This window comes from Gymnodraco acuticeps, unplaced genomic scaffold (assembly GCF_902827175.1).
Source record: "Gymnodraco acuticeps unplaced genomic scaffold, fGymAcu1.1, whole genome shotgun sequence".
In the NCBI taxonomy this organism is placed as follows: domain Eukaryota; kingdom Metazoa; phylum Chordata; class Actinopteri; order Perciformes; family Bathydraconidae; genus Gymnodraco; species Gymnodraco acuticeps.
The window spans coordinates 1,118,818-1,129,851 of NW_022991705.1; the positions used below are offsets into that span (position 1 = coordinate 1,118,818).

An 11,034-nucleotide genomic window follows, 5' to 3' on the forward strand; every position below is an offset into this window, starting at 1 on the left:
GTAAAACATTGTGTTTTATATTAGATTTCTTGTTTTTTATATATGCACCATGACATCAAGTCAAATTCCTAGTATGTGCAACCTACCTGGCAATAAACCTGTTTCTGATTTTGATTCTGATAAAGTGTGACAAAACCTTTTATGCAATTGACAGTGATAAAGGGATTAGGTTTTCATTAATGGAGGAATCATTTTCGTAAATTAAAGAAATTAACTGTATTCTTTCATTTCATTTTATTAGACGAAGTGTGCAGAAAGAAATGGAAGACACTGAGGGACAAGTACAGGAAGGAGAAACAAATTGAAAAGGAGGGGAAAAGAAGCGGTGCAGGGTGTTCGGGGGGACATGTGGTGTGGTGCAGTGGGTTGTGAGTTGGTATTTGGATCAGGAGGTCACAGGTTCAAACCCCACTGCAGTCAGCATGTCGTTGTGTCCCTGGGCAAGACACTTCACCCCAAATTGCTCCTGTGGGGATTGCCCACAGTATTCAGTATGTAAGTTGCTTTGGATAAAAGCGTCTAACAAGTGACATGTAATGTAATAAGCCCTGGCATCTCACGGCAGTCATGACTTTTTTAAACCCATTCATGATTGACCGTGAGACGTCCAGCAATGTCCCCCGGCAAACCCTTCCTCCATCCACCCTGGTGCCAGAGGAAGAGAGCCAGGAAAGCCAGCCAGCCAGTCCAGCCAGTCAGTCAGCCAGCCAGCCAGCCAGCCAGTCAGTCAGTCAGCTAGTCAGCCAGCTAACAGCCAGCAAGCAGAGCAGACAGGACAGGAGGAGGCGAGTGTTGCGATCCGGGGGAAAAGGGGAAGTGAGATGTCCTCCTTTCAGCAAAGTTTGCTGTCTGCCGTCGGTCCTATTCTGGCCATGCCACCACCACCCCCACCAGTGGTGGTGGAGGAGGACGAGGACCTGTCATTCTTTAAGAGTCTCTTGCCCACCATGAGAGTGATGTCAAGACAGAAGAAGTTAAGAGTCAGATTTGACATTCACAAGGTGGTTTTAGAGGCAGACCAGGAGGAAAATTGATTACTGATACTGATCCACATTACATGTTTTTACACTCATCACACACTTCACTGACAACATTACATAAATAAAAGTTATTTAAAGTATGTTATGGCTCTACTGTGTCTTCACTTGTTCATGTGGTTTGTCAGTTGCAACATACCAGAAGCTTCATGTATGTCGATATATAATGTGCCGTCTTCTGTAATTGTTCAGGTGAAAACCTTTTGTAATCATGGGTGGTTTATCAGTAAAAACAGGGCTGAAGGAAAAAGGTTGTTAGTCATATCATAATATAATAATATCAATTCAAGAAACATGTTTATTAGGAATGTTTGATTTTAAAATGGCTCATTTGGAATATTTGCTTTTTAAAGAAAATATGGGTAGCTCTTAAAAGAGCTTTTGGTTTGTAGACAATGGTGACCCTCACCCTACACCACATTCTTCTGCCATCGCACTGCACCCTCCTCATTGAAGTAGGAGCTGAAGGTCTCCCTCAGTTGGATGGATCTGCGTGTGGCATTGTTGGAGCCCATCCTCGGTGCATCACGCAGGGTTGAAGGAGCTGGAGCTTCATCTGTGGACTCTGTGATAGGTGTGCATGATGGCCTTCCCATCGTCTTCCTGCGGAGGAAGTTGTGCAACACACAGGTGGCCTTCACACACAACTCTACTACCTCCGGGCTGGTGGTGATGACACACCTGAACATTCTCCACTGGGATGAGAGGATGCCAAACGCACATTCAACCACCAACCTGGCACGGCTGAGGCGGTAGTTGTACATCCTCCTCTCGCGTGTGATCTGGCGTCCAGGGAACGGACGCAGCAGGTTGTCCAGCAGCGGAAAAGCCTCATCTCCTACAAACACATGGGGAAGAAGGCCGAGCCGCTCTGCTCCTGGGATGACGGTATCAGGTGGTAGCTGCAGACTGCCATCTCGGAGGCTCTCTCCAAAAGCGGAATTCCGCAGGCTCCCACCGTCGCTGCTCCTTCCAAAACCTCCGACATCCACTACCCTGAAGAGATACTGGGCATCCACGACAGCCAGCAGTACCAAGGAGTGGGTGGACTTGTAGTTAAAAAACAGGGACCCAGAATTTGCCGGAGCCTGGATCACCACGTGCTTCCCATCAATGGCACCAACGCAATTCGGAAAGTTCCAGTGCTCCTGGAACTCAGCAGCGATGGCTCTCCAGTCCTCGGTCTGTGGTACCGGCATGGTCTCCTCAACCAGGGCGGTCCAGATGGCACCCGCAACCTCCCTGACGATGACAGCCACTGTTGAATGCCCGACCCGATAGCTGAATGCTATTGTCCTGTATGAGTCACCGGTTGCCAGGTACCTGAGAAAAAATATATATACATGATTAAAATAAATATGTCAGACCCCACATACACACACACACAGATCCCCCCACACACAGACCACAGACACACACACAGAGATCCCCCACACACAGACCACAGACACACACAGAGATCCCCCCCACACACAGACCACAGACACACAGAGATCCCCCACACACAGACCACAGACACACACACAGAGATCCCCCACACACAGACCACAGACACACACACAGAGATCCCCCACACACAGACCAGACACACACACAGAGATCCCCCCCCCCCACACACACAGACCACACACGCCATGTACACAGGGGAGCAAGACTGTGTTTACCTAGCTATCTAAATTAATGTCATCCATCTGAACTAAATCAAAGACTTCAGTCATCATTCATACATGGCATGCATTCTCTCTCTTTATATACAGAGTCATATTAAAGAAGTAGAAATACGCAAAACGTACCGTAGGCAGATGGCGAGTCGCTCGGCGGGTGCAATTGAAAAACGCATATGGGTGTCAGCCTTTGTAATCAGTGGACCCACTTTCTGGAGCAACTCGTCGAAAACGTGTTTGCTCATCCGAAAGTACTGCTGAAACAGCAGGTCATCCATACGGAGTTCTTGGACCAGAACGTGGTATTCCCCCCGTTGCAGACGTTTCGGAGTATTGGATGTACCCAACAGCGACGAAAACTACATGGCCTCCAGCGAGACATTGCATCCACTAAATTCACCCTTGCTACTACACTTGCTACCCTTGCTACATAACCGGCATCCATTTTGACAATAGTGTAGAAGAACCGGGTTTTTTTGCTTTGTATGTCGGGGGCGGGATATTCATGTGATTGGTTGTTGGTCGCGAAATCCCCAAGCTGTCAGACACGCCCAGCTCCAGGATTTTCAAGATTTGGTCAAAGCTGCTGTGTGGACACACTTGTGTTTCTGCCCCTGCCATTGCTGCACAAGGTTGCAACATTGTAGATAAATACAACCACCGACACCTGTCTGCTCTCACATTCTTCTATTCTGCAAATTTGGGGTGGGACACAATAAATAAAGCTTCGCCAGTTTGTTTGTTTTATTGCACAGTCAAGACATAACAATAACGGCATCACGCTGTTCCAGGTGTGTCGTATGCATGTAAATTGAAGTTAAATAAAAGTGTGAAATGTAAAATAAAGTGTAAGTAGTTTCAAAACAATGTAACAGTGGCAATATATATAGCAGCAGACACAACTTAGTGCAAGTTAGGTGTCAGTATTAAAAAACAGTGGCAATATATATATATAATAACAATAGAAAATCGTTACCACTCTTATTATTGTGGTCTTTAATTTTGTTAGAGTCCTGCCTGAGTTTCTTTATTTTTACCCGGCATCCGTGTGCACTGTGCACGATTCCCAGCTCAAGTAGCTTTTGCGAACATCGCTCAAAACATTTGGAGTTGGGAACTGCTTTCTGTAGAAGCTGCTGCATCCCGTCCTCAGAGTAAATTGGCAGAAGCGCCGACACTTCCTCATCATCCCACCGCTCCGGTGTTGTAGTACGTGTGGTCATAACTGCTTTAAAGTACAAAAAAACTACTCGCTCAGGTGTGGATGTGGTTTTGTAGCGAGGAAAAAAATGGCTGCCTAACAAAAAAAATCAGAGTCTAACGGGGCGTGGTTTGCAATTCACCCAGCCAATAGAAATAGAATAGAAATTGGCACTCTTTTATCACCAGGTTCGTACCACCTCTCTAGCCAATAGAGTCTGGCTGCAGACCGCAGCAAGGAGGCGGATCGTATAGGGGCGGATCGTATAGGGGCGTTTCCTAAAGGGTTATGAACCCCGCCCCCACGTATTTCTTAAAGGTATATGACGCTCTCTGTTTCTCGTTTATTTTAATGCTTTGAATGAATCATAAACGAACTTTGAAAAATAATAATTATAATTAATTTGCATAAAGAATGAAGAGTATACAACCCACAGAGAAGACAAATTCATAAATTGTAGGCATATCATTTTTCACTGTTTGTGCAGTGGTAGTAATTATTATTCAAATCAATCAACTACGTTTTATGGAAGATATTGCTGTATATCATTTAACAACATGAGTAGAGGTTTCTGTACACCTAAAATACTGAAGTTTAAGTTACTGTCCTGATGTGTATCATTCATTTGTTCATGTTGTGTCTGGTGGTAAGATTAATAAAAAAAAATTAACAAAAATGTAGTACATACAAAGAGGAAAGTCTTTATTAAACAAACATTTTATTCTTGGAAGGTGCCTCCAGCATCATAGAAACAGCCAATGCTGCAGAATCCTGCCAGCTCATCTTCCGAGTAGTTACATTCTTTAACCTGTCTTTAATAGTGTTAGGTGAGCTATTAAGCATGTGTTAGATGACCAGTGACTCTTCTCTAATCATATTACTTTACCACATTTCTGATGATGCCATAACTAAAGTTACATAATTATAGAAGACACATCCGAAGTGTTATTTTTACATATTGATTAGCAGCCGACATTTACTGAAAGGATGCGTCCGTCTCTCGTCTGGTTCATTACAACTAGTAGTTACAAACTGTTACAGTTACAACCTTAATCAGTACCGCACATCTTATTACTCAATTCAACCAACCAAGCTAGCCATGTTGTCTATCCGAATCCATACCATATTATTTGATTAAGTTACAGTATGTAGGGCAGGCCTACTTATATTTCCAAGATAATACAACAGTACACAACAGTACACTAGCATAATGCTAAGTGCTGGTTTGCATCACAGCATATACGCTAACCTTAGGTCAATTAGATGATCAGCTTTGGTAACACAAATCAGTATTGTTACCGAGCCTGCTAATCTATTGACCTATCTAAATTTAACGTTATTACAACAGTAGAGTAGGCCTGGTTGCAAACGGGACTATAGGCCAATGTGTTTATACCATCATGCTAAGTTAGCATTTAATACCACAAACATTTTTACCACATACAACTATTATTTACTTTATTAACGCTTAACGAGGTTGGACAGTCGATGTTGTACTTTGATAACGAGACAATTGTGTGTTAAGAAAAATGACATTACAATAAATATAAACATGCATCTCTGGAAAATACTATTACCGCTGTTTCAACTTGTTGTTCGGCCATCGTGAAAGAACGACTTATTCTACGAGGATTTATAAAAGCAGCTGGAATCCCTTAAATTGCATTACTGCCACCTACAGTATGTATTTCTGCTGAGTGTCATTATTCTATTGGATAAAAAAAGTTAGGAAACGCCCCTATACGATCCGCCCCTATACGATCCGCCCCTATACGATCCGCCTCCTTGCTGCGGTCTGCAGCCAGACCCATCTCTCTCTAGCAGGGACTGAAAATGGCCAAAAGAGTTCCCGGCACTGAGTAGTCCCAGCGGTGTGAACGCGACATTATTGGTACTAACGGAACTAAAGAACCAAAATACCAGGGAAAGTCCTGCGGTGTGAATGCGGCTTATGATATGTTTTATAATGATTGATCATTAAAGTGTTCTCAAAGCTGGTAAAGGTGCAGCTAGTTTGAAGGACTTTGTATACTGCAGGGTAGCTTGTGAATTTACTCCAGGTGTACTACAAGTACCTCAGATGTGAAAATTATACTTAAGTACAGTACTTGGGTAAATGTAATTAGTTACTTTCCACCTCTGCCTTTGTATTACTCCTACCGAATAAATCCCTTGTTTTACAACATATTTGTGCCTTTATCTTGCACTCATCTTCCTCCCTGTCTGAACTATAAACAGAGGCAGATGACTGGTTACACTAATATTAGTCCCAGTTTCCATTTTTAGCCTCAGTGTGAACAGGACCGAGGTCAGGCAGCCCTCCTCACACCAGTGTCCCCAGAAAAAATAACTGCTTCCCATGCACCATCGTCTCCGCTTCCTGTTGTCCCCCCACGCCTCCAAACACACACACACACACACACACACACACACACACACACACACACACACACACACACACACACACACACACACACACACACACACATCCTGTCATGACAAGGCTGAAATTAAAACAGGCTGTTAGTTTGGACCCCTCCACTGCTGACAGTGAGATACGGGCATTTTCTCAGCAAACAGGCAGTGGTGGTTTAGACTGATGGAATACAACTTGGTGTGTTTTTTCACTTGCAACAATAACACTGATGAAGACAGAATGACTTTAAAGGCAGCTCTGGCTGCAGCTTCTGCTTCACTAGCTTTAAATGTAAATAAAACAGATCCATTCTGCCAGGTTATTAAACCATGATTGTTTTAAGTGTGTTTGTTGTATCCACTCTTGCACCCTTTAAATCACACCCTGAAGGCAAAGCTACCAGAAGCAAATACAACAAAGGCTATAGTTTAATTGAGTTTTAATGAGATAGAGAGAGAGTGTGTGTGTGTGTGTGTGTGTGTGTGTGTGTGTGTGTGTGTGTGTGTGTGTGTGTGTGTGTGTGTGTGTGTGTGTGTGTGCATGTGCACGTGTGTGTGTGTGCGCATATGCACGTGTGTGTGTGTGTGTGTGCATGTGCACATGTGTGTGTGTGTGTGCATGTGCACGTGTGTGTGTGTGTGTGTGTGTGTGTGTGTGTGTGTGTGCATGTGCACGTGTGTGTGTGTGTGTGTGTGTGTGTGTGCGCATGTGCACGTGTGTGTGTGTGTGTGTGTGTGTGTGTGTGTGTGTCAGTTGGGATTCCCAGGAGTTCTTGTTAGCATTATAACTGGACTACAGTGGTGCTCAACTTGTTCCCTCCGCAGACCTTTACTGTAATATAGCAGAAAAACAAAGCAAAAACATGCTGATGGAAGTGATGTAATCAAAGCTTCTCTGGGCCTTGTGTAGGTTGCCATTTTATCAGGGTGTGTGTACGTCTCTGTGTGAGTGACCAACTAGCTAAGCGCTGATAATGCGGTCACAACCCACAGTCTGTTGCCAAAAACAAAGATACAAATGGATGTCACAGCTTATCCTGATGTGATCTAAGGCCTACTTTCCCAGCATGAAACAGAACCTTGTAATATCAAAACATGAAGAACGTCTATAGTGTTACAATCATTTTTATATTAATTAATAGGAATTAGCTAAACATTTACTCAACAGCAAGGGAACATCTAGCGTATCGATCCCAATAGTTAACAATGCTGATGTTCCTTAGTTTCAAATAGGTCAGTTCACAGGTCATGAATGTTTAAGGACAACACTGCTGTCAGGACAGCTAGCTGCTGGCTGCCTCTCAGCTGACACCATGTTGACACCTGTGTGGAGGAATCTCTCAATCAACCAGTGAATTCCGTTTGGAGAACCTTAAAGGTTGTTTTGACATAGAAACTAACTTGGAAACGGTGCAAGTGCCTAAAATGGTTTAAATGGATCTGTTTCAGCTTCACCAAGCAGGTGAACGGGTCACAAAGTGAATCTGTAAACAGTGTCACTTAACTGCACAGGTTCAGATGGAAGTAGAGCTACCATCACAACCAATGTTATTACAGAACAACATCAATTGATGGCAGATGCTTTCGGTTAACAAGCGTTATCCTATAACCATTTATTTAAAAATAATTGACTAAACTTAACAGAAATAGGAGAAGTTTGTGTTTTCTAAGAGGAAGTGAAGACTGGTTATTCAAATGAATGTTGTTCCATTAGAATCACATTTCCAATAATTAAAGTATTTTATAATAAAATAATTGTAATTGTTGGAAGAATCCTAACAAAGCCTCACATTTTATGGTAACGACTACCTAAAGCTAGCTATAGTTCACATATGTGACTGTCCCACCTCCTTTAGTATCCTTGAGTGGAAAACTACCAGCCTGGGACCACGCACTCCTTTATTCAGTCCATTTACAGAAACCTGACAGGCAGGTTTAAGGTGTTGGTGCAGGTGGAGGGTTGGCGTGGTGAGGGGAGAGGGATCATCCAAACACCACATTACACCACCCCACCTATTACTCAGCCCCCGCTATTCATTCCGTCAAAACAAAGTGTTTGCAGCCTGTGGAGTACAGAGGAAGAGATTGACATGAGGTTCACCATCGCCACCATGTGGTGGACTGTAAAAAGGATGTTTGAAAAAGACACTAAATCAGGCTCGATTCACTATCATTTTAAATCAGGAGCAAAATCACAGCATTATGGGAAAGGTAGCTAAATTTACCCAAATGTTGTTACTGTGGTTTTTATCCATAGTAACTCTGTCCAACAAGTCCATTCTAGTCCAATCTGCTGAATTCTCAAACAGTTTAATGATGGATCACATTCTATTTTGTGTTAGGGCAGGATGAAGAAGTCACAAATCCATGTAAACACTACAGTTAAACTGTACGTAACATTTCTAAAAAACGAGCAAAGCTATGTTGGAGTTGTCCCAAATGTTTCCAAACATTTTTTAGCAAAATATAATTTCAATCAAGGTAACAGAGCCTTAGGTCCCCTGTATGGTTTGGTTTCCCTTCTATGGTGGCTGCCGAGTGCAAATGCGCTACATTGACCCAACACATTTCCATTAGGAGAAAGGCACAGCCTGTGCATCCATTCTTACTGATGCACACTGCTTGGACCAGGACCGGAGAGCTGGTTGACATTCGGGGATTGTAATGTCGGAATGAATCATACGAACCCAGCGGTGTGCGTCACTTTTTAGTGTCGCCTGGTTTCTGTTGTGTTTTGAATTTCTTGCAGTGTTTTTTTATTTGCAGCATTTTGATTATGCAACGCTTTTAGAAAACACTGCCCATGTTTCGTCATGTTTGTGAATGTTTCCTAAATGCTGCATGTGTGTCAAGTTGGTGAAGATGTTCGCAGCGTGTTTATCCTAATGGAAATGTGTTGGGCCTTTGAAAGGCATTTACACATGTCGGCCACCATGCTTTGCTCATGCGTACATGTTGTGGTTATATCCAGGTAACTGCACCGTTTTATTATATACTTCATAGATCTTTGTCAGTTTGGAAAAATATATTTGAATTGAACCAATGAAGAATGAGTGATTGGATGTCTGAATCTTGAGTGATCAGAGAAACAAGCTGAGCAAACATTACAACAGCTGAACTGCTTGGGAGAAACACTGATTTGTAACATGAAACTGCTTTATTCTGTGTTTTACCAGTTTTAATCACAGTGTTTCTTTGTTTTCTGGGAGCAGAGCTCATGGATAATGAGTCATGCAAATCTGCTTAATGATGAACAAATAAGTAATCCCAACCGGTAGAAGCTAACATGATATAAACACCACCAATCTCCATCTTTTATTATGTTTTAATGGATAGAACTGTAATGGCAAAATAACATATTGTCTGCTAAATTTAATGTGAACACATGAAACATGAAATCTAGATCGGACAAATGTGATAATTGTCTTAACGCTAAAATGACTCTGAGGAAGAGTTAAAGCATCATACAGAGTCAATAACCCTGTAACACTGAACATCCACTGTACTCACAAATCATAGATGATACTGTTACTCTTTACAAAACCCCTTTATTTTAGCTTTTTATTGACATATTTGAGCAATTTGTGCACACTGTTAAGGGTCACACCACCCCTCCTCTCTGTGGATCTTCAGGGAGTTTAGCTAAGTGAACAGCAAGAGTATCAGAAAAGAGTCACAGAAAGTCACCAGGGGGCTTTTTAAGATGTGAATATATTAACAGCTGCAATAATCAATATGTAGGTATTAATAATGGATCAATGTGTAATGGGAAAGCTGTGGCTTCAGTGATGACGCCATGATGGAGCAAAAACTGATTTCCCCTCAGCTCTACAGAGCATGTTTTCCAGCCCACAAATTCCCTGTTTTGGTTCCTCATCAGAGGTGTGTCCAGCAGCAGCTGTGTTCTCTTCGCTGTACACCACATGCAACACAAACAACAGACTAAACTAGAAAACTGGTGTGAAAAAAAGATTGATTTCCTCCATATGATTTCCCTCGGGAATTGGCGGAAGGCACAACAGAGCGAATAGGAGAGTGAACTAGAAAATGCATTTCCTGCAGAAAATGCGTGCGCATGCTGTAAAGTTTGTAAACTGTGAACATTTGTGGCTGAATTTTGCAGAAAAAGCTGAATATGTTACTAGCTGAATGGTAGCTGCTTTTAGCTACAGAAACCAAGTCAGTGTGTTGCTGAACTTAGCGGAGAAATGCAGAAAAGTGAAATGATTTGAATCAAATTGTTACAGCTCAAATGCATTGCAATGACTTTGTTGAAAACTTGAAAGTGAAATGTTAAACTGGAAGAGGAGGAAAAATAGTGAAGAAGCTTAATATTTAAAAGAAAAGGTTTAAAAAAGGTATAAACAACTAAATGTATAGCCTCAATGTCCTGAAATAGCTGAATAAGTTAATAGTTGAATGGTTTCTGCAGCTGAAAGTAGGCTGAAGGAGTTAGATATCAGATGTAAGTAGTAGTGAATGAATGTTTACAAACACCTGTGTGTGTAAGCCCAGAGATCAAAGGTTTCCATGGAGATGTGCTGTGAAAGGAGAGCCTTTCCATTGTTCTGAATGAGAGATAAACCTCTTGCATTTCTAACTTTTGTTGAAAAAATAATAATACAAACCTCCAGTCTGTCTGTGGGCGTGTCTGCTCTGATTAGATGATGTCACTCAGGTGTGTGGCCCCGATCTGCCCAGCAACACCATGGTTACC

At 42.4% G+C, this 11,034-nt stretch overlaps 1 protein-coding gene across 1 annotated transcript; it reads right to left on the minus strand.

Annotated features, from left to right (window-relative positions):
- Positions 1-946: 946 nt before the first annotated feature.
- On the minus strand, positions 947-3,267 carry LOC117534636 (protein ANTAGONIST OF LIKE HETEROCHROMATIN PROTEIN 1-like). The gene is made up of 2 exons (XM_034198889.1): positions 2,831-3,267; positions 947-2,360 (listed from the first exon to the last, which is right to left on the minus strand). The coding sequence occupies exons 1-2, from the start codon at positions 2,977-2,979 to the stop codon at positions 1,448-1,450; spliced, it is 1,062 nt and encodes a 353-aa protein (XP_034054780.1). The 5' UTR covers positions 2,980-3,267; the 3' UTR covers positions 947-1,447.
- Between the last annotated feature and the right edge of the window lie 7,767 nt (positions 3,268-11,034).